The 22,939-nt window shown below is 40.9% G+C and overlaps 1 protein-coding gene across 1 annotated transcript in view; it reads right to left on the bottom strand.

Annotated features, from left to right (window-relative positions):
* Window positions 1–1,327: 1,327 nt before the first annotated feature.
* The window catches only part of GUCY2F (guanylate cyclase 2F, retinal), a 41,860-nt gene continuing 20,248 nt past the window's right edge, over window positions 1,328–22,939 (bottom strand). The window contains exons 11-19 of the mRNA XM_025896404.2: window positions 21,438–21,586; window positions 18,974–19,137; window positions 18,486–18,678; window positions 18,228–18,402; window positions 13,283–13,381; window positions 11,801–11,895; window positions 10,677–10,762; window positions 1,506–1,665; window positions 1,328–1,397 (exon numbers count right to left, since the gene is read on the bottom strand). Coding sequence (XP_025752189.1) covers window positions 1,527–1,665; window positions 10,677–10,762; window positions 11,801–11,895; window positions 13,283–13,381; window positions 18,228–18,402; window positions 18,486–18,678; window positions 18,974–19,137; window positions 21,438–21,586 — 1,100 coding nt within the window. The 3' untranslated portion in view covers window positions 1,328–1,397; window positions 1,506–1,526. The remainder of the gene's footprint in view (window positions 1,398–1,505; window positions 1,666–10,676; window positions 10,763–11,800; window positions 11,896–13,282; window positions 13,382–18,227; window positions 18,403–18,485; window positions 18,679–18,973; window positions 19,138–21,437; window positions 21,587–22,939) is intronic.

The following is a 22,939-nucleotide window of genomic DNA, read 5'->3' on the forward strand; positions in this document are numbered from 1 at the left end:
TATTAATGGATTTCTCTTCTGTTTTCGCTTTTCAGATGTTTATACTCCAAACAGCTCCTACTTTGGCAGTGTACATTTTATACTTGATACAGTAAAGAAAACACTATGTTCCTCAGCCTTATGAAGCCTTGTTCCATAAAGATATTTGCAATATCCCAAGAATGTTTGTCAAGTGGTTGTTGACTCTTATTTATTATCTGAATGGTAAAAATCTGCTTAGATTGTTCTGATGGGAAGAGTGCAAACTGAGCTTGAGAAAGGTCTCAGTGTCTACAATGAGCACCTTCTGGTGGTAATATTCATGAATTAACATACCTGCTCTTCTCTTCAGCCTTGAAGAAGAGAGAATAATAATTTCCAGAAGTTTATTAGAAGCCAGATGTTGAACAGGAATAAAAAAGCCAGAAGAAGAAGGGACCAACACCAAAATTATTTTACCTTGATGAAGTGTGCTCTGTGAGAAGTGCCTACAGGCCAAATGTTGACCCTTTACAGAAAGCCTTTTACCCACTCGGAGGCTTCCTTTATAGACAAGTGCCTTAGAGACCACTTGGAGACTGGGAAGGAAAAAGATTGATGGGTTTTAGGCTTTGAACTGCTTTAGTGATGTACTCTTTGTTCCATCAGCCCCACTTTTTCAGGAAAAAAAGTGTATTTTGTTAGTATTACTCAGCTAATGGAACTGCATTTCAGTTTTGCAATATCTTGGCATTCTGTTTTCATCTTGCTTTGGGATGAAACGCATAAAATGTTTTAGATATCCTGTATATGTTCTTGCAATTGGATCTGGATTTACAAAGATGACATATTTTGACATTTTGAGCAGAATCTCATTTTGGCATTTGAAATAAATATTGATTCATACCAAACTGTTTCAATTCAAAACTGTCATTTCAGTTTGAAAATAGCATTAAATTGGCTTTTGCAGCTGAAATGTCAATTTAAAAGAGAATGTTTCAGCTTAAATTGACATACAGGAACAAAACATTTTGATTCAGAATTTCCACTTGTGGGAGAGTAAAAATATTTTTTTGTTGTTGGCCAAAACATTTTATTCTCAATTGCAATGATTTTCATGAAACCAGAGTGTGCTACAACAAGAGGAAAACAATTATTTAATGCAAAACAGTTAAATCATTTTAGCACTTGGCATTATTGTTCAAATCCAGGCCCAAAAGCAGCCAGACTTGTTTGTCCTGCTACACAGACCTAGCTAAAGTATTCGAGTTCATCCTTGTGACAGTTGCTCATGAAGAGCTGTAATTACTGTCATCATCACCATCACATTCCTCCCCAGTGGACCCCCCCTGAAAAAATGCACACATACAGCTCTGAGCTGGTTCCCCGTTTCACAAGAGAAGATGGTCAGGATTCATCTGCCTGTTCAGGTTCACCCTCTGCAAGAGCCAAGAGGCTTCATTAACTATACTGCTTTTGGGTGATTGGGAACTAAACGGAGAGTGAGCTCTGTTGGTTTGGCTTCGAGGTGTCCATCCCGATCTTACTAATTCTTTGCTGTGCTCTTCTCAAATTTCATCCTCTTCGAAACTTATGTCAGACTCCTTCATGTTCCCCAGCTCTTTAAAGGTTGCTTTTGTTAGTGTTCTCTTTGTGTCCCTCAGGACAGATTTGAGTTTCCTAGTCAGTACATCTGGCCAGTTGTGGCTGTAAAACAGAAGGGGAGGGGAAGGGAGGGAAGGGGAGAGTTGAACTAAATGGCCTTGAAACACCCGTTCCAACCCAAAGCATTCTATGAATCTATGATTCTATGATCTTATCTGCTGGTCAACTGCACCTTGCTAGTCTATAATTTGGCCAGCAACATGCAATTATTTGGGTGTTTACTGTATTTCCTGAACAAGAAAGAATCTTGAAGGATCTCCTGTAGCTAAGCTGAGTTCACAGTACGAGAGATCAGAATAGAAGGAGAGTCAAATTCTTGGGGAACAAGGAAAAAAAAAGGAGAGAAAATAACTTGAAAAATTGAACCTCTGTATTTTTGGGTAATCCCAGACTTTTGTCCATGCAGGATACCTGTATGGTACCCGTATGCTTATATATCTAAAGGTCAGCAAAGAGCAATACAGAGCGTACTAAGATTCATACACCATGGATCCCTCTATAAACACAACAGCTACCCATCACATTGGGGTGAAATCTCACCACTTAGAACTCCAAAATGAGTTCTGACTGACTTGCATGGACTTTAAGTCTCATCTCCAAAGTGAGATCAATCCACAGATCCGAGGGAGTCTGACCTCTCTGTGGGACAGTTCTCTGCTGTGTCTTGAATTTAAAGAGAGAAATCCCTTTCTCCTTATCAGAAGTATTTTAAGATGCAAAGGGTGGGATTCATCTGCCTGAGGATATTATCCAGCAGTGTTTGAGATGCCATTGTTTATCCTACGTGGTCTTCAGCTGCTGTTTCATCCACAGCCTTGCACAAGTGTCTCTACAAACATGGTGCTCTGGGCTGAATCCCACTCACGTGAGTGGGTTGGAAGATACGTGTTAAGGTCAAAGATCCTACCGCAGGACAAAGTATAAGAGTCACTAGTGATATAGTCAAGGGGTTTATCTTCTGGTAACTGGAGATGCACTCAGGTGTTCCTCATGCTTTGATGAACATTTTTACCAAGATCCTTCCAGAACCATCACTTCTCTTTGAAATAAGGTGTCCACTAAAGACAGCAGAGTCCACAGCCACTCCTTCAAGGTTAAAGGATTTGATTCCTGAGCACGAAGAGCAGAGTCTTGACCTTCCTCTAGACTCCAGACCAGATGAATACTCCTAAATATAATTACTCCGAGATGGGGATTCCTATCCTATTGCAGCAAGAACCCTTTGGAACTGTCAGCTGTTTATGGTCCCAGACTAATAGGATCATACACTGAGTGAATGGACTATGGATCGCTATATCTGAGATCTGTGGAAAGTCTTCCTTTATTGCTGTCAAGGAAAAACAAGGTTATTGGTGGCATATTCCCTTTCACCATAAGCATTTAAAGTAGCTTAGCTGGAAACATCACTAAACCACCAAGGAGGCATGTTGGGAATAACTAGCTGTTGAGGACTTAATTGCCTCCATTGAAAGCTTCATGCACACAAGAAGGATTGAACTAGGGCCGTTGAAAAGATCCAGGTATGAATGCCTTATTGATTTTTCAGCTATTTCCCATGGATTGAGCCAAGCTGGCTACTAAAGACCTTCTCTTCTCCATAATATACTACTAATCAGCCTGTGGGTGATATAACTACTAAATATTTATTTATCAGTATATGTGCAGGTTTTGTCAAGCAGGGTTAACCCCAGTGAGAGATGCTCTTTGTCTTTGGCCTTGGAGGACTAGCTGGTAATCTTAGGTGTAAATCAGCAGGGCAGTCTTCTGTGCCTTGGAGCTTATATTTAGCAGCCAGTGTTCTCATATGGTAGTGCTTATTGCAGGTCTCTGTGGATTGGGTCCCATATTTAAATCCTTTATTTTATTTTATTTTTATTTTTTTAAGGAGGAATTTCTGCCCAGGTCCTTGATAGGGAGAACCTCAAAATTTAAAAATCTTTTAAGGGAGATAAACCAACCCAGTAACACACACTGAATCTTTAAAAGTTGTGGTTGGGAAGGAGGAACACAGCCAAAAGTTGTCTGCTGGGTTTTATCCTTATGAGAAAATTAGATGGAGCTTTAGTCTTCATAGTCATCTATCAGCCTGATCAGCCTGTATCTTAGGGGTTTGTAACCATCCTGTACCTAGGTACTCTGGGCTTTCATCCACCTCTCCTTTTCTTAAGAAAGTGGAAATTAAATACACATTAGTTCAGAGGAACTGAGCAGAAGCATCTAATCATACAGTATTTTCAGGGGACACCATACATGTGCATGTGTGGGTGTGCAAGCTTACACACCAGCCTTGCTCTGGTAATACCTCCTTGATCGGACACCTCAGGTCATGCTGTAATACTCCATGTAACTTCTGAATTTCACCCAAATCACCCTAAATCCATTATTTCTCGTACTCGTAGGTACCATAATGATTAATAACAGAGCTGCATCCTTTTTCATGTCATGAGATATGGGATTATACTAGGCAGGAGATATACATTACAGGAAAGCAACAATAGGTAATTTGGATTTTTCCAGGTTTGAACAGTTTTATCACTGTGTTTACCATGTACTAGTCTCCTCCTGGCACAGTGCACATCAACATTCAATGGACTGCTAATACACTGCAGGTAAACACAGTAATACTGTATGCCTTTCAGGAATTAATATGATAGTAGAGCATAAATTCACTAAGAAATCACCCAACAAGGCTACTACTATCTTTAGACAGCTTTACTGCTTTTCTGAACACATTTCGAATGAGACACTTTAGAATAATAATACAACATATTAAAAAAAAATAGAAAGGAAGAAAAACAAATTAAAAAGGAAAAAAAAGACACTAAAACCAGCAAAGCGCAGACACACAACATGCAAGCAGACACTAAGCAGAAGAGCTACATTGGGACTGTCCTACAGCTACTACCTCAGATCTAGGCCCTTTTGCCAAGGCTTTTTCAGCTTTCCTCCTTTTGAACTCTGCAATTTCTTCCGGGAGTAACCCATGAGCTCTATACCTGCAGTGAACAGGCAGGCCATTAGAGAAAGAACCAGTTCAGTTTCATCTGTAATAAATAACAGACTGTAAGGTAGACCAAGTGAAAGGTAAGTGTCTTCTGGAGAGAAAAAGGAAAACAAATATTGGTCCTGGTCCTGGTTTTATTTATTCCCATTTTGTATCCTTTCAACTTGAATTACTGCAAAAAGTGAGGTCAGCTAATTAAATTTTGAGTTTTCAGAGGTCTCTTGGTACTCTTAGACACTTCTCCCAGGACAAGATGAATGACTTTGTTGATTGGGGAGCACAAATTATATGTCTATCATGGCTGTTTCAGAATCTATTAGACAAGATGAATCCTGGGAGAATGATTCCATTATTCCACTGATCCTTCCCCTCATTAATTAAAGGAAAGGAAAGAACAAAACTGCTGTGAAGACCTCACCTTTGGTTGGTTCAGTTCCTGTCTCAGTGCCTTTTGGTCTTCCAGAGGTGTTGCTTTCAGAAGCTCTCATCTCTCAAAAGTATGGGCACATTTCCTAATGGAAATCCCATTTAACTGTCCCTAGAGATAGCCAGCTGTCTCTGAAAGCTTACCACAAATTTAAAAGCCTTTCCTGAGGGAGATCAGAGTCAAGTTTCAGCTCTTTTGTCAGTTCTGTTCTACAAATGGAAATATCTAGTCAAGTTGTCCTCCCATTCCTTACCTAAATCCTCAGCTCTGGGAACATCCTTCTCCTTTTTAGAAACATTAATCCCTGTTTATAAACTTCCTCATGAGTGCTGGAGCATTTAGGGCTCTGTCCAAAGGACTGGGAAGCCAGAAGGATATAACCCTGATGGGCTCAATGAGGAATGACTTCTGGGAATCCACAATTCAGGTGGGATTTAGCTTCCTGCCATTTGTCTCTCTGCAACAGAGATATTTTCATCTGAGCCAAATATCTTGTGTTCCCTTCTCAGCCAGTGGAGGGAAGCTGACACTGCCAGAACACAGCAGGGGTTTATCCCAAAGTAGATATCCTTTGTGAGACAGAAGATCTGCGCCTAGAAATGTCTATTTCCCTGCACTGACTCTTAAAAGATGTGCAAGATGACCAGATCAGATGGAGGCAAATAACATTTAATAAGATTAAATCTTGACTGTTGGAGGGAGAAGAGGAATCTTTGTGTCCAGACCCTTTTTGCAAGCAGTAGCAAAATTCAGCCACAGGGTGAGTGTGAGTGGTTTGTTCCTTGAATCCACTTGGCAGGACTCACCCACAGAGGAGTGGAGGATGTTGCTGCCTGTGTCTGCACAATAGCACAGCAGGTTGTGACCCACAGAAGGTGAAGACCTGATCAGGGTATTTAGGGCTGAAGCACAGTATGAGATTGAGGTCCACCTCCAAACATTGCTCACACAAGTATCAAATAACTATGATAATGACTTGCCTTTCATCCACAGCTCAATAACAAAAAGAAAGATCCTGTGCAAATAGAACTTGCACATCTCCTGAACTCACTAATGTCTGAGCAACTGGAGAGGTCTGGTTCTGCACCCTCCACTCCATCCTCTGTCTTTTTTAAGACAGCTGTTATTTTTCCAAGGTCCTCTCTTCCTACCACCTTGTTTCCAAAGCCAGTAGGAGAAAATCTGTAAAGTCCTGACTTTGCTTCCTTTCTGAATACTGCATTTAGGGTTTCTTGCTATCAGCACCAATTCTCTAATATTCCTGTTAATTCTTCAGAAACCTCAGCTTGCTCAAAAAGAGCTTGTTTAAAAATAAAAGCTGAAGCAACTATATCACAAGTCAGACAGTCTTGTTCAAAGGGAGATGTCACCAGCTTTCATTCCCTCTCTCCCCTCAATCAGATTTCAGAGAAAACTCTTCTTTCTCACAATCATTATGCCACAGCCATGATCAAAATATTCCTTTTTCTTTATTTTACTGCCATGTTAGGGGGTCAGAAATAATTTGAAAAGAAGGGATTGATTGTGAAGCAAAAAGCATGTGTCCTAAGATTCGGTGGTCAAGTCTATGAGTATGAGCCAGAGGATGTTTGGATTTCCCCAGATAGCTCTTGTTATATGTTATATAAAGTTTATCTAGGAAATATTTTGATACTGTTTCATAAGTCCAGCTGTGGAAGGCAACAGAAGTTTTTTGCTGCTGTTTGCCTCACAAGCTCTTTTATTTCTGATTTAAAAGAGCATCAGATGAAAGACTTCAAATAGGAGCCTGAATAGAAATCCTTTCTCCTGGGAAGGACACATCAGCAGCAACAGCAACAGCAGAGGCTCTCTACCAATCAACTCCCATCATACCATGGTGCATCAATACAGACAGAACAATGAGAACCTTGTACTGAGTAGAAGAAAAAGCCATGTTTTCCTAATGGGTACCTTTTTCCCGGCTCATAAAAAGGTGATTCTCATTTGGTGTTGGGAGATGGATTCTTTGAGCATCCTTCACTATTTCTCACCCATTTATCTTCAAACAAGGATCTCAGTGCTTCCTCCAGGGATGATCCTCATGTATGTGAGGATGAGAGAGCCCCCAGACTCACTCCTATCCATGCCTGCATCTTCAGTTTTCAGTGGTGTCTCATGTCAGGCTGCACTCATTGCTGTGAATGGTGGTGGGTTGGATAACCTATTGACCCTTCTGGACTCAAGACCTACTACATGATTTCATATGAGGTCAGGAATCTGGGGTCGATGTTAAAAATCAAAAACTCTCATATGTGATCTACCTGGGCACTGAGTTCATAGTTAAAAACCCTTGAGAGGATCAACAATCTGTATCTTTCTTTGCTGAATTCTGTTACTTTTCCCCCTCCAGTTAACTTTCCATAACTAATTTAGAATAGTCTTAGAAAGAGAAAGTTTCTGGATAAAACTACTTGTTGGGATAGAGGACTTCTAATGCTTTTGAACACTGTATTCAGTACCAAAGCAAAGGATTTCTGAACCAGGATGTTGAACTTGGAAATTCAGAAGGCTGAGAATGTCACTTATCTCCTTGGAACAGCAAATGAACATGATCCTGGCTCTTGGTTTCATTTTGGCTTGCATGTTTTTTGCTTGTTTTGTTCTTCTGAATGTCATTAGCCAATGAATTTTTCCTAGTGTTAGATATTTTTTCAGTGCTTTACAAAATGCATCTGTGAGCTAGTCCAGGTCAGGCTTATATCTGCTAGTTTTGCATAAGCTCATGTCTTTTCTGCTGTTTTGGACAAGAGGAGTGCTCCACCAGTGCTGCCAAGGCTCTGCCTGTCCCAGAGCATCGTCAGCTTCAAATATGCCACATTTATATACTCGCAATTTTGTGTTTTTATCATGTCTGCTCTTCAGCTACCTAACTAGTCTCCTGGTTTAGCCTTCCTCTAAACCTATCTGACTGAAATCTCAAAAAAATATCTATCCTACAGGTAGTCTGCTGCTCGACTGCTTAGCATGCTTCTTTTTACTATCTCATAATTTTCTTACTCCTCTATGTCCAATCTGCCATTATTTCCTGTGGCAGTATCAGGTGTAGGTGTAGAAATTTGCCTTGAAGCAAGAAAAATTCTAGAGAGCCAACAGAACTGTGTGCCCTGTTCTATGTTATGCAAAGTTAACCTAAAGCTCCCATGAAAAGCAGGTAAAACTGAGATTTGACCAGACCTATAAAGAGGTATTTATGGCTCAAAAAGGAACTTCAAAATTTCCATCCCTAGGATATGACCCTTAAATCCACGGCCAACAGGTTTGCAATTCCATAGTATGGACATAAGATCAAGGACAATTTATTAACCTTCATTAGCAGGAGACACCTCTTGGCGTGGCCACCAAAACTGCCCACCTGTAGATGTTTAGGCCGCCTAAGTCCCAAAATAAAGTGTGAGATAAAAGCAAGTGCTCATAGATCAAATGGTAAGGGAATACCCAAGTAGAAGAGGAGTTGCCTGAGGACAGGGAGAAAAGATGAGTAGAAAAAGAATTTATTCAACTCAAAAGTCCAGAAATTAGGAAATCCTTATGAAAGTATATGAGGCCATGACTTGAAACCACCATATTTGCCAACAAAAGAGACACAACTTCATTTTTGTGCCAAAAACTGAACCATCAAGATAAGGCTGGAAAAGTAGGACATAATGTCTGACACCTATCTGATAACAGCCCAATTGATGCATGAGGCAGTTCTCTGAATATTTGCCTTGCTTGAACAAGTAGTTACTTATTTCTGTCATTTGACATTTGGTTCCTATGGGGTATAACTTTCATTATGACACTTCACTAGGACAAATTCTGTTTTGTATAACTTTACTTTTTCCTATGATTACTGTAACATTCATTCAACTGCTGCATGATGATCTGTGGGGACAGAGATACTGCAAAAGAACAGTGAAGATCTGTGCCTTGGGACAAGAGCAGAAGACCACCTCCCTCTCTGCAGTGCTACAGGTGGACTCTACAGAGGTTACACACAGATGTTCAAGATCTTCTGATCCTGTGCACATGGAAACATTTTTTTACTTCTCTTATTTTGTGCCTGGACCTGATTCATTTTCTGCCGTTTACAGTCCACGTTTAGAAACAGTTCAACCCTGCATAAATTTGACTTTGGTTAACATGACCAGAGGCCAGAATCTTTGAGAGTAATGAAAAGAATCTCAATAGTCAACAGAGGCTTAAATCATGACTTCAAGATAATAAAACCAGGATGAGAAGAATCTACTCTCAAAGTAAAAGTCTAAGTGCTTCCTTGGTTGCATGGTAAGCTAGCCCATCTTGCTAATATGGCAAAATTCCTCCAAGTTTCATATTTCCCGTGAATAATGCATTATTGGTACCAACACACATTATTCAATAGCTCACTTCTGTCAAGTATTAACAGTAAAATGCCTTCAAGGCCTACAAAATATTGTCTCTCAAAATTGCCTTTCAGTAAACTTCTATTTTCACCCTGACTGAAACCCAAACAATTTTAAAATGATGTCCCCAAGTACTGTAATACTGTAAGTTCCACCTTACTCCGAGAAAGCTCTGGGATGGCTCTGAGCACATGGACTGCCCTGTATGCAGCCTCCCAAGGCGACTATAGTGTGCAGAGAGAGATAAAAAAAGAAGTCTTCATTTTGCTAAGAGGAAATGAGGTAATACTTAGAACAAGATTGATCAGGAGAAGTCAGAGCCACATTAAAACAGACCTTGTTTGTTGTCAGACATCTATCTCTGAGGTAGTCACTGTAGGATCTCTTTACAGTCAACAAAAGAGGCACCTTGCAAGGGCAATTAATCTTCTAATACAGATGTCCAAGCAAACCAATCAAATCAGACACCCTAGCTTATATTTCTCTTTATTGACTATAAAGGGAGTCAAAACTGACTGCTTTTAATGTAGGTGACTACGCTGTTCTTGTCAAGCAAATCTGACTTCTGTTTTTTATGTCCTGACCCCAACATCCTTTCCAGGCATACAGCAAGTAACAGTTGAACAGGGAGTACTCTGTTTGCAAAGTCAGGCATGGCAAAGCTAGAAAATGACTTAATGAATTCTGTGTGATCAATCTTTGCTCACCACCAGCTGTATGGAGGCAACATCATTAAGTCTTCAGTTACCTAACGGTGCCATAATTTGTAACACAAAATCTCTTTATTTTTATATTAGAGTGAAAAGGAAGAAATATATTTATATGTTGAATGAGGTTGGTGTCTTCTGCAGGAATTTTGATGGAGGGAGAGAAAAATCTGAGTGTCACCCATACACTGATGACAGCAGAGACCTAAAAGTGTCCGTACCTGTGTGTCTCCCATATGCACACAGAGTATGAAGGAGATTAAGGAAGCAACTCCCTGGTGCTCAGTCTCCAAGGGAGTATAGGGGAGAAGCAGCAAGCTTCCATGTCACTTGGGAACTGCCACTAAGGAGAGGAGTTGAAGAAACCACATAACTTCTCAGTCTCAGTACTATGCCTGAACATACAAGTCACCTAAGGAAAATGATAGAGACTTTGCAAACAGATAACATGGAAAGACAGATATTCAGCCTGCAAACTCCAAAAAGGACCTTATAATGAATGTATTGAACAGTGATGAAGTCACACTTACCCTGGCTTTATTTCAGGAGGTTTAGGTAAGGGCTTCAGAAAGCCTTTTTTCCCAACCAACCAATATGTGTCTTCTACTCCTTTACCCTAAAATAAAATAAAAAATCCAGATAAAGAGCAGCTTTCTGATTGCTCTCTGCTCAATACGTAATTTCCTCTGGATTTCTCTGGCTTCATATATCTCCAGAAACAGACCATGGCTGGAAATTTTGGGCTGTCCTTCCAAACAGCTCAGGGATTATTTGAATTTTATTATCCTAAAGCAGGATATTCATTATCCTTATTCAAACTGTCATTTACACATGACTCCTAGTGATCTGGGTCATTGAAACTACACAATTTAACAGAAATGGGAAACTACAGGATCTCTAATCACCTTATTTGGCAGCACTAGCATTATTAATTGAGAGATTTTACAACTCTTTCTGGACTGATTATCAGAACATAACTTCCTCTCCCACCACTGATGATTTAGCTTTTAAGGTGTGATACATCTGGTGAACTGTAGGTATCTGTATCAGAGTCAATCACCCTTGACTGAAGAAGTGGAGGAAACATTCATCTTCACATAAACTGGACCCTGACAGTACGTCAGGTTAATAATTTTCTGAAGTGCCAATTTATCTCCACTAACTGTGTAAAGGTTTCTTTCCACTGACTAAACCTGGAATAATTACCTCCGATCTCCACTTGCAGACATATGAACTCAGATGAGATGAATCCACTTGTCACGAAAGATTGTTGAGGGCCTGAGGCCGTATTCAGAGCTTTAATTCTAGGTTTTTAAGGCAAATAAAGATTCTGTCTATTAACTATGTAAGGGTAGAAATGATGGTTGAATTATTTAGTACTCTCTTGTTTGGACACTGTGAGAAGTAGCAGCTTCTCTTAAGGTGGACTAAATAGAGTACTAAATAAATACTTATATCCAGCGCATACAGCTGATTGCTCAATCCCACAGTGCTTCAATAACCACCTCATGTACTGAAACAACTGGAACGGACAATTTTGGAAGGATTTAGCAGAAGAGTGGTGGATGAAGGCCAAACAAGACCTTACTATGTAAATTCTCTAAAGAAGAAGACTCCCTTGTGAAGTGCTTCGCACAGCCCCGGCCCTTCTTACCCTCAGTTCTGTTTTCCCTCTAGGTATGATTTCATAGCCTTCATTCAGACTCCGAAGTGTATCCACTGTACTTTGGCTGACATGAATTCTGTAAGCTGGGAACAGAAAGCAAAACAGCTGAATCACTGTGCTGCACACAGGCTGCAAATTCCCCACTGCTTCATACTGATGAGTAAAAGTGCTCCAAAGCATGCAGGTGTGTAGCTGGTGTAGCTGTGTGGTGCTCCTCTACATAGAGTTCAATGCTGACTGATGGATCCTTTCAGGCAGGGCTGTAACAAGCGCAGGGGCAGAGGAGATCCACACTGGGGGCTTCCTGCAGATGGATACCAAACACACTAACTGCAGAAGCCCAGTTCAACAAAGACAGTGATTTTCCAGTGACATTGTCAGCTGGATTGCTGTTTTATCTATTGCCACAGAATAACTAAGGAATGGTAAAAAAACCCTAAAATAACTAACTGTCCTGCTCCAGACACCCAACATAAATAGAAAGTTGGGATGAAGAGCAGAGAGATGGAGTTTGCAAGGGAACATAAAGAAAATGTGGCTATGCAACTAGATCTGTCTGGGCTTTCAGTAATTGATTCCACCCAGAGCTACCATTAAGTCTGTGAACAAAAAGGGCAAAGGTGGAGAACCTTACTGAATTCCTAACTCTCCCAACTTGTTTTACAGCCCTTGCTGGAACTCCCTGAAATTTGTTATTGTTATGCTGGTGTGAACAAGCCAGGCAAATGTTTCTAAAACATTTCTAAAACATTCAAAGACACTTTTCTTTTTTGTTTTTATTAAGCTTTTATTTCAATTGTGTCAGTCAAATTCCCTTCCCCCTTGAATGATGGGGGATGAGCCGATTAATTTTTTTTGTGTATAATAATCTAAAAGAAGAACATCAATTGGAGTATGTAGAGGAAGACCTCATAGTTATGAGCTACATTTCCTGAGAGACTAACCTACAGTTTTCCTGTTGTTAGTTATCTATATGCATTTCTACTAATGTATAACAACGCTCTTGTATCTGCAGTGCTCCTGCTACCTCCATCTCAATGAGACTTTCTACAGCCAAGGGTATGATGGAAGCAATGCCCTTGTGTGCTTCAACCCTTGCTTTGTACTGGTCGTGACAGGTAAATGCATTATTTTACTGTGCAAGAACAGCTCTGAATTAAGGGTTCTCAGTACTGACTGAAAGTAAGATGCAACCTATGTCAGAGAAAACTAGGGCAAGATTCATGTTGATTTTAGTTGATGGTGTTCAAATTAGAGGACTGGAGATGGAAGGCAGGGTCTTGAAGGCAGAGTCGTAAAGGCTGACCTACAATTGCAAAGCTGATGCCCTGTCCTTCAGGCTGCTTTGAATTTTGTCATTTGACTTGCCCTTTTTCAGTTGCAATGCTTATAATTATGGATGTGCATTTCTTCATCTCTCTTGAGAAGTTAGTTCAACCACCCACCCCAGGGACTGTCCCAAATACTCACGCAGGCCCGTGGACTCCATCCGTGACGCCGTGTTCACCGTGTCTCCAAAGAGGCAGTACCGTGGCATGGTCAGCCCCACCACGCCTGCCACACAAGGCCCTGAAAGACACATCATCTGTGTAACCCAGATGGTACTGCACAAATCTTGGGGCTCACTGACAAACAAATCTCATCCTCTCCTCTGATACCCAAAAAGCCACTTGTAAATACAGAAGAAAAGTTTTTACAAGATCTCACTGATCTTAGTGCTTGCTATAAGCAATCAAAAATTAAGCACTGGTCTGGATTGCACACTGGTGTTTTATGCCTGAGAAAGGTCATGCGTGGTAGGACCTCAGTTTACCATCATCTGGGATAAGTTTGTCCAGAGTTCACGGAAACTCAAGGACTACCATAATCTCATTTTAAAAAGACCTTTTTCCATGTGAGAAGATGAAAGTTCAGATCCTGTGATATGCTCTGTATCACAATGAAACAGGATTAAAAATCAGCCTTGGAAGCCCAGAGCTGCTGGCAGCACTCTGGACCACCCTGTGCCCCCTCCTGGGAAAGGAAATCATCATTAGCTTGCCTTTCTAGCCAAAACCTGTTTTTTTTCTTTTATTTCATTCTTTGTACAAAATCCATTTCACTTCCAAAGTAGCTTCCAAAGAATCGATGCCAAGTTCTCATGGAGACGTATGTGTGCAGGATTCACAAGAACATGCACACACTGAGAGATGAAATGTGTGACAGACAAACACCGTAGACAATTGTCATCCACGGCACATGGCTTAGATAATGTTTAGACTGCACTCTGAAAGATAAGATGCTAAATTTCATCACCCACAATATAAAATATCAGGCCTGCAAAATAAAAGCAATGTAAGGTGATGTGGGGTTTCTTGCAAAGAAAGGACAGGAGGCACTGTATTTTCCATTAGATGCATTTATGAGATATGTCTTTGCCTTTTCAATGTCTTGATCCTTCTGAGTTAAGATTTAGTATAAGTGATATCTAGGAAATCTTTTGCCATGCAAGTTTACAAGAGATGGGAACATTGTACATCATCAGCAGTACCTGAAATGATGCTATAGATAAGGTTGTATGTTAAAGTGTGGGGGTTGTGCGGGTTAAATTATTTGTTTTTAAAACAGTAACAAATATAATTGTAGCCTAATTTAGAAGCGATCAGGTACTTGTTTTAGTACAATGTTACTTTACTGCGATTTTAGCCTTATTTACAAAAATTGATTCTTTCAGATACATCTTAAGGACAATGAAACTCCATAGCTGAAACCTACAGGAAACTTTGCAAGAACCCCTATTGTTGTAACCTCTGAAAAGTTGTTGCTGCACAAAGTTACCAGATTTTAATATACTTTATGAGGATGCAAACTGAGAGGTGAGACAGATTTTAACTCTTACCTGATGAAGCACTGCTAGATTAAATATCAAAAAAAAAAAAAGAGACAGGAAGAATGGGTCATACCAAAAATGTTACAAGGATTTAAACAGCATATCTGGATCAAACACAGCATGCAGAGACTGATAGAAATCATAAAAACCTAATTTAAGGTTTGGGTTTTTTCAACCATCAACAAACTTTGGACAAGACGCTGTTCCTCAGAATACCTTCCAATTTAATTCCCATCCTTATTGGTACATTCTAATTTGTTTCAAGCTTTTCAGGAGAGGAGCTATATCCATCACAGGAAGTCTTTTCAGGTTTTAGTCTATAGGCACTTCTGTAGCATAACTGTAAGGGCACTGTTGAGACTTCTGGGTCAAGGACCTAACGCTTACCTAAGTGGTCTTTAATCTGTGCATACTAATGTGACATATACATAAAAAAGGGTCTTGTTGGAGACTTTTTAATTCACGCTTCAATAAGAGTTTTCCCTGAGAAAACACTTTCTCAGAAAGCATCACCTCTCTTTTTCTTGTGATGATGACATGACAGCAGCAGCCAGAAATCTCAGTAAGGAACAAAGCTCCTTCTGTAGTAGGTGTTGCAGGGACACAAAAAGATGGTTCCTGTCAAAAAAAACAGTCCTCACTGAAGAGGATTTGATTCCATCTTAAGAAGCACAAGTAAAGGGAGTCAAGCTTCTACTGCTGTCAGTGGAGACAGGTCATCTGGTCAACTGAGCTGTGAGAGCCTTTCTATTCCTGCACCTGAACAGTTCTCCAGGGTTCACTTATGTGTCCTCAAAAAGAATGCAGGCTCCCTAAAAACCCTGGAAATACCTCCATGTGGGTGCCTAAATTCAGGTTTCCTACTCAGTCAGTGCAATCATCTAGCCATTTCTGAGAACCTAGGAGAGGTCAGATTTTTAGGCTGAGGTACCTATGCAGGAAATTCCTAGTTCAAAACCAACCCTACGGCGTAAGCATTCCCAAAAGACTTCTCTGTGTTGAAAGCATCTAAGACTTAATTCACTCACTGCCTTCACTGCCTGGGTGTGTTCTCCCTTGTCTAGACAGCTTCAGTAAAAGGCTAGTAAAAATTTCCAGTGGTAAATCTCCCACAGTAACCAGTTTCAGAGGAAACCAGACACCCTGTGATGAGAATGTAATGGCCTAGTTATTTAATTACATAGGTTCACAGGTTTGCTTTGAAATGGCTCTTTGCCAGGGCTTGCAAGGATCAGTTAATGAGAGGTTCTGGCTAATACTCTGCAACAACCATCAGTGGTGCTGCAAAGTACAGGGCTGACTGCCAGAGAGCCTGACCGATAAACAAATATTCAGCCTCAGCGGAAAAGCTTGTCCTCTCACCACCACTCTCCCCAGCTGTCCAGCTCCAGCCCAGATATGGATGGCATGGAAACAGCTGAGTCAGCTGAGTTATCCTGGACATGCAGTGAAGTCAAGAGTGGAGAGACAAGATTCCAGGATTCATTTAAAGCAGGGGAGAAACTGCAGACCAAACCTTGGTCTTCTTGTCCACTTTGCATCACCCATGCATTGCCATAAGTGGACCATGGACATGGGCCAGGAGAAGTTTCCAGAGGTGCAGCTCTCCATTGGGGTTGAAAGGACATGGGCAGCCCATGCCCAAGTTGCATTTATTGCTTTTTCAAAGAGGTGATCATGAGCTTTTCTTGACACCACTTTCCAGAGAGCAGTTGAACTGCACAACTGGGGGTCACACCCATTCTCCATCCTTTCCAGTACAGTGAAAGTGTCAGCCAAACTCTCCTCTCCCCCAGGTGCCTCCTCAATGCTTTCATGATGCTGATGATTCCCTCTTCATGCTTCTTTTCTCAGGAGAAATAAGGTCTAAGGTTAATCAAACTCTGCTGTCAGCTCAGTGGCTCAGAGAGCTGGTTTGCTTTGGAACATGGATTTGTGGCTGCTCCCATGACAGTACGATGCTGCCAGATCTGTGCAAAACAAGATCTGATTCCTGCTTCTTTAGAAAGAAAACACCAACTCCTCCCCCTCTTCCTCTCACACCCAATACAACAATTCTTAGCAATTTTGCATTCCAGCTACCTAGAGTTCATAAAATCAAGAAAAAATATAACTACCCCCTGTACATATCACCTAGGGATAGATTTTTTGGCATACTGTATGGAAGACACATTGCAGACCTGCTGTCAACAGGCAGCAGCAGATGTTGCACATCAATTTCCTCTCTTTCCATGTCGAAAATGTGCTCCTTGTGCTCCAGAGACTCCTGTTCTGGGCAAGACAAGCCTGGGCCATAGTCTCACGTAATTTCTGATAGAGTATTAAATACACAGTGCTCCTGCAATCATTCCTTTAACACTTCAGACTTCTGTGAAAGGCCAGCTAAGGCTCCCAAACTTCAAAGAAAACAGCAGGGAGATGAGTTTTAAACAGATATCCCCAAAGAAAGATCTTGCAAGGTCTAGGAGATATGAAACATTAATCTTAACTCTGCTCAAGTCACAGGTCTGTTCTTTGGATATTCTGGGTGAGATACTTCCTTTCTTCTCCTTCTGCCTCCCAACATGTATAACAGAAACTAGAATACTGACATCTGTAAAATGCTTGCATGACACAGTTGCAAAAATGTGGACATTATCAGACAGGTAGGAGGATTAAACCTCCTGTAATATTGGGTGAGATTCCTGGGCAGTCTTTTTCATTGTTTGGCTTCCCACAATGGGCATTACCTGATACTCTAGAGGAAGAGGCGAGAATTCTGGTAACAAACAGCTGGGAAAAATCTATTAGTGGATGACTACAAAGTGTATAAAATTATGAAGGTTCATATCTCTTGTAAAAGTATTGATTCCATGATAATAGCAGATGTATTTTCCTACATTTAAAAATCATATTTTTGCCTATGTAATGGCAGTCTTGGGTTTTTTGGGGTTTTTTTTGTTTATTTTGGAGTTTAATTATATTTTTTAGATATATAAAAGAAAAGAACTTTCTCTTTTCTTTTTAAACAAGCCACTTTTCTGTTAATTGACTAGATTATGACTTCTACATTAGAGATAATTTGTTTTCTTTATAACATCACTTTTTCTTAAGATCTGTATCATATTTTTCTTCCAGTATGTCCTACCTGTAATAAATATCACCAATTTTTTTTATTCTTTCACTTTATATGCCAGTTTTTCTGTGCTTTTAATTTCAGAATAGAGTAGACATCACTGGATGTCTTCGTATCCCACCACTGAAGATCCTATGGCACATCAAAGATCTATCCGTACAATGAAACCCTTGTGACTAATAATCTGGATGCAGTTCCTAACTGGGTCAGAATACACAATTTCTCCCTGAAATGATACTTAGCCATTCTCCTCCACAAACCCTCTTTGGGTTTTGTGTTTCCATTTTAATGCCCCTGTTGATATGGAAGATTTTAACGTGTCTTGTTAGAGTGTTTTTTGGGGGGCAGGAGTGAATAAAGCATTTGAAGCTGGAAATACAATTGTGAAGGAGTTCTTTGATGTTCAGGTGCAGGTGGGTGCTGCTGCTTACCTGTGTGCAGCCCAATTCGTATCCTGAGGGGAATGTCTGGCATATGCCTCATTTTGAATGTTCCTACTGAACTGAGGATGTCCAAGGACATGTTGGCTATCTCAGCCGCGTGCTTATTGCCGTTCCGTTTTGGTAGTCCTGAAGCAACCATGTAGGCATCACCAATTGTCTCCACCTAGCAAATACCATTACATTAAAAAAATAAATTAAAAAATTGAAAAAGATGGAAAGGAGACATAGAATAAAACTACTTCTCACCTTGTAAACATCATGATTTCCAAGAACAGCATCAAACAGTGTGTAAAGGTCATTCAGAAGGTCAACTACTTCAATGGGCTCACTGAGGGCTGAAATGGATGTGAAGCCCACGATGTCACTGAAGTAGATAGTCACCTGGTCAAAATACTCCGGTTCCACAGTGCCACCAGTCTTGAGGGCTTCTGCCACTGATCTGAAAAAACAACACCAGCAAAGTTGGCAGGGCACAAACCCTTTTCTGCTGCATGCCCAAGAGCTCAGATTCTTTTGTCCTACTTGTTCAGAGTATTTTCACTAAATACAAAGTTCTATATGGCTGTAACAAATACTGATTAAAGTTTCTTACTTTGATTGGAAGGTGCTGGTCAAAATTAGAAGTCAGCTGTACAGTGTTGCTCACTTCTGGGGAAGATTTTTATCCAGTCAAGCTATGGGTTATTTGGTTTGGTTTGGGTTTTCTTTATACCACCTGAAGTACCAGTACTTACGGGGGAAGCATTTGTGACAGTAGTTTTTCTGTCTTCTGTTTTTCAATTTCTAGCTCTTCGGTCCTCTCCCTGATTAAATCTTCCAGGTTGCTTGAGTATTGCTCAAGCATCCTGAGCATTGAGTCAATGATATTGGTCTTTTTCCCTTTGTTGATTGTTTTGAACTGGAAAATAAAACTGTAGAGTTATTTGTCCATCTTATTACACCACTGTATCACTCTGAGTTTGGAAAGGAATGAAAAGCAAACACTTATTTTCAAGGTTCAGTGCTAAGGACTGGCTTTATCAATGGGAAGAGTTCAACAATAAAGGAAAAAGGCAAATTAGAAGGTGAATTTGCATCAGTAGCTATGGAAGCTGCCCAGGAGTAGCATGTTGCTCATCTATGAACTTTCAGTGACAGTTCCCTTACATCACCTTACAGTAGTTGTCAACATCGTTGTTGTGGAGTCTTATCAGGCTGCAGGTTTGCAACCCCATTTATCCCATGACCAATCTTTAGGGTGACTTGCAAATCTTTGCATTCAGAGGTACAAATTTCAGCGTATTAGGAACACTTACAGCCTGCTTACATGTTGCTGGACTTAAATCCAGCTTTACACTCTGGCATGTATGTGTACTGCCACCGTCATTCTCTATTATTGTTGTGATTTCTCTTCCTGACCTGAAGTTGAATCTCTGGAACCTTTGGATAATTTGTGGCTTCTAAAGCTGCCTTAGATTCAGCAGTGGAGTCACTGGGTCTAAAATTATTCCCAGATTCATAGCACCAAAAGGTAAAAATTATGGATGTTTGTTTACTTGGTGTTAGACCAAGCAAATCAGTAGATCAGTAATTATTGGGTCAGAACCACCTTCTGGGGGAGCATGTGTGTTGGGGGAAGGGCTAGGCTAGGCCTGCAGGCACATGATCTGCAGGCCCATGGCAGGAAGGCACATGTAAGGCCTGTAGCCAACACGGCTGTGCCCATGAAGAGCACAGGGTAGCACCGAGACCCAAGTGGCTGGGCTGTCAACCAACAAGGCCTGCCTGGTAGCCTGCCCACACCACACCCCCTGGAGTCCCTGGCTGGCTGCAGAACCCCTCCCTTTGGCTAGGAAGACACTTGAGTGGTCAGTGAACCAAAGGTCCTGCCTAGAGAGAGGGGCCACAGTAGATAAAGAGGCGCACATAAGGTCTCCATCTTGCCTGGTCTCCTTGAAGTTGTCAACATGTGATCTTCCAGTGGTAACTATATTTTTCTCTCTTTATTCTTTCTTCTCTTAATCTCTCTTCCTTTACTCTTTTCTTCCTCTTGTGGGTAACTTAAACACCTATTTTCTGTATTTCACTTAAGTTGTGGGTATCTCATTTCACTTGCATAGGGTTTTGTGTTTGCTGGGTGTAACAAAGGTCCCTACTCTATAGCAAGTCCTAGTAGCCTGTTGTAATACTTTTGTGAAGTTGCACGTAATCTCTGTAAACCCCTTTTTGCCGAAATGCCTATTTTCTCACCAAATTAAAAAAAAAAGTCTCTTAGAGGAAAGTGTGTAGTCTTTTCTCCGGACATGAACTCAAAGTATCAAACAACCAGAGTTGGTTGCAAGAATTCATATGGACAAAATCTCTTGAAGTCTAAAATGAAAGTGTGCACCCAGTAAAGCTAGACTGGGGTTTAACACTTGGTTTGAGGAAATGGCTTCAAGTTGTGTCAAGGAAGGTTTAGATTGGATATTAAGAAAATTCTTTTTTCCCATAAAGGGTTGTAAAGCATAGTGGCAAACTGCTCAGGGAAGTGGCGGAGTTACCATCCCTGGAGTGTTCGAAAAACTTGTGGATGTGGCCCTTGAGGACGTGGTTTAGTGGCAAACGTAGTGGTGGTGCTGGGTTGGCGGTTGGACTTGATGATCTTGAAGATCTTTTCCAACCTTAAGAAATCTATGATTCTATGACCTTATAAGGACATAGGAACTGCACTACTGGATCAGAGAGGGGGCTTATTTTGCCAATGCCTGCCCATGAGACTGGCCAGTAACAGATGTCTAAGAAAGCTTTTCAAACTGGGATCAAGTACAGTCATATTTCCCTGGGATGTTCTCCCATCCTCCACCAATCTGGAGTTGAGAGACCTCCTATGCCAAACATTGTATCGTTGTGTTTAACAATCTTTGGTAAATTTTCCTTTTCCTCACCTTTTAAACACTTTGGTAGATTAAAAAAAAAAAAAAAGGAAAAGATATAAATGTGCTATTAAAATTTACAAATCATTGATCTCCATGAGACAATCTGTGAAGGTACACTGCAGATGTGAAGATATCAAGCCCATGTCCAGGTTGCTTCACCACCTCAAGGTCAGGACAAGTCTAGGGCTCTTCCACTTCTTCATTCTTTAATAACTCAGTTAAAGAAAAAAACCCAAAACAACAAAACACTTCCCTGCCAAGTACAAACAGAGGAATTACACCTACTGCTGTATTCACCAACCTTATGAAATATCTCCTCAAAGGTTGGACGTCGTTCAGGGGCTTCAGCCCAGCATTGCTTCATTACCTGGAGGCACGTCAGGGGGGCCACCTCAGGGGCTATGTTTGGGCGACACAGAGGAGGGGGCTTCTTCACTTTCTTTATAATTTCTGTGACAAAGAGAAGAATGGGAAGCATGTTGTGAGATGGAGGGTCTTGGTAGGGGCAAAGGACTTTTCACCTGTCCCTTGCTTGCTTCTTCAGCTGTTACTGTTATTTCTCAGCACCCAATGTCTGTGCCAAATGAAGTTGGAGGTTTCTGCTTTACTCTGTCAGGAGTCTCTTGAAGGATTTAAAAGAGATTCATCTGCTTTCTTGTCCCTGGAGAACCAGGTTATGAGCAATAAAGTGGCTGGATGGGGGAAGAATGTGTGACAGATGGATGTGTGAGCCTGCAGGCGTGTGTTTAATGAAATTCCCTCTGACTCTCTCCACTAGGATTGGCAGTCTTCTAAAACAGCAGAGGTTTATGGCTGAGCCCAGACAGGAAGAATAGCAGCCTCTGACACTTCATGGTTAGCTGGTAACCAGTATGTAGGAGGTTATGTGAATGGAGACAGTGGAAACAATACTAAGGGGGAGAGTTTGGGTTCAAAACATCTGGGAAATTACTCCCTATCTAGAGGTGAAATGAGACTAATACGGAACTAATACTAATACTGAGAAGTCAGTCCCTAAAAAAAAACCCACTAAAGTTATTTTATTTGGAAGTTTCATTTTGTGTAGTGCAGAGCAGTCAAATGGAGAGAAAACCCTCTCTCTGGTAGGAGCTCTACATTTCCACAGCTGTTGCTGTGAGTACCCAAAGCTTTTCAGTGTTGACAGTTTACTTTAAGGCTCTTTGGTTCATCCCACCAGTCTCCACCAAATGAACTAATCGAAGCACCCGGCCCAAATAAGTCGACAGGCAGCCAAGGGAAGTGAAAGCCCCTTGAGGATTAAAACACAATGAGTAGAGATCCATCATTTTATCAGGCTAGGAAATTGGACTGAACTGTGTTCATATTTGCTGGAGATTCTGCAGGGCAACAAGAGCTAATTACATCATAGGCTATATCATAGGTCCAGCTCCGATTTGCAGGGTGGGATACATCATAATCATCATTGTCATTGCATTGTTGTAGCATCTTCAGACGCAACAAGGTCGAGGCCCTGTTTTTTCAGGCACTGAAGTGGCAGATACTGAATGGCCATACCCTATTTGGTGACCACCCAGCTTAAAACATGTTGAGACAGGTTGTCACTAAAATCAGCTCAATTTAGGTTGTTCTCAGTCCCTCCCTGTTCAACTGCTTGTGATGTGACCCAGACTGCAGTGACTTTACTCTTTCCACACATGCACAACATGGTTGCAACAATGAATAGTTCCCAAGGAGCTTATATCTTTGCTATTTCTGATAGAAGTCACCTTATATATAAGTAAAATGTTAATGACATATCTCTTCAAACTCTGTTGAAGAGAG

The sequence above is a fragment of the Manacus vitellinus genome, unplaced genomic scaffold (genome assembly GCF_001715985.3).
Source record: "Manacus vitellinus isolate BGI_N305 unplaced genomic scaffold, ASM171598v3 scaffold_83_pilon, whole genome shotgun sequence".
NCBI lineage: Eukaryota > Metazoa > Chordata > Aves > Passeriformes > Pipridae > Manacus > Manacus vitellinus.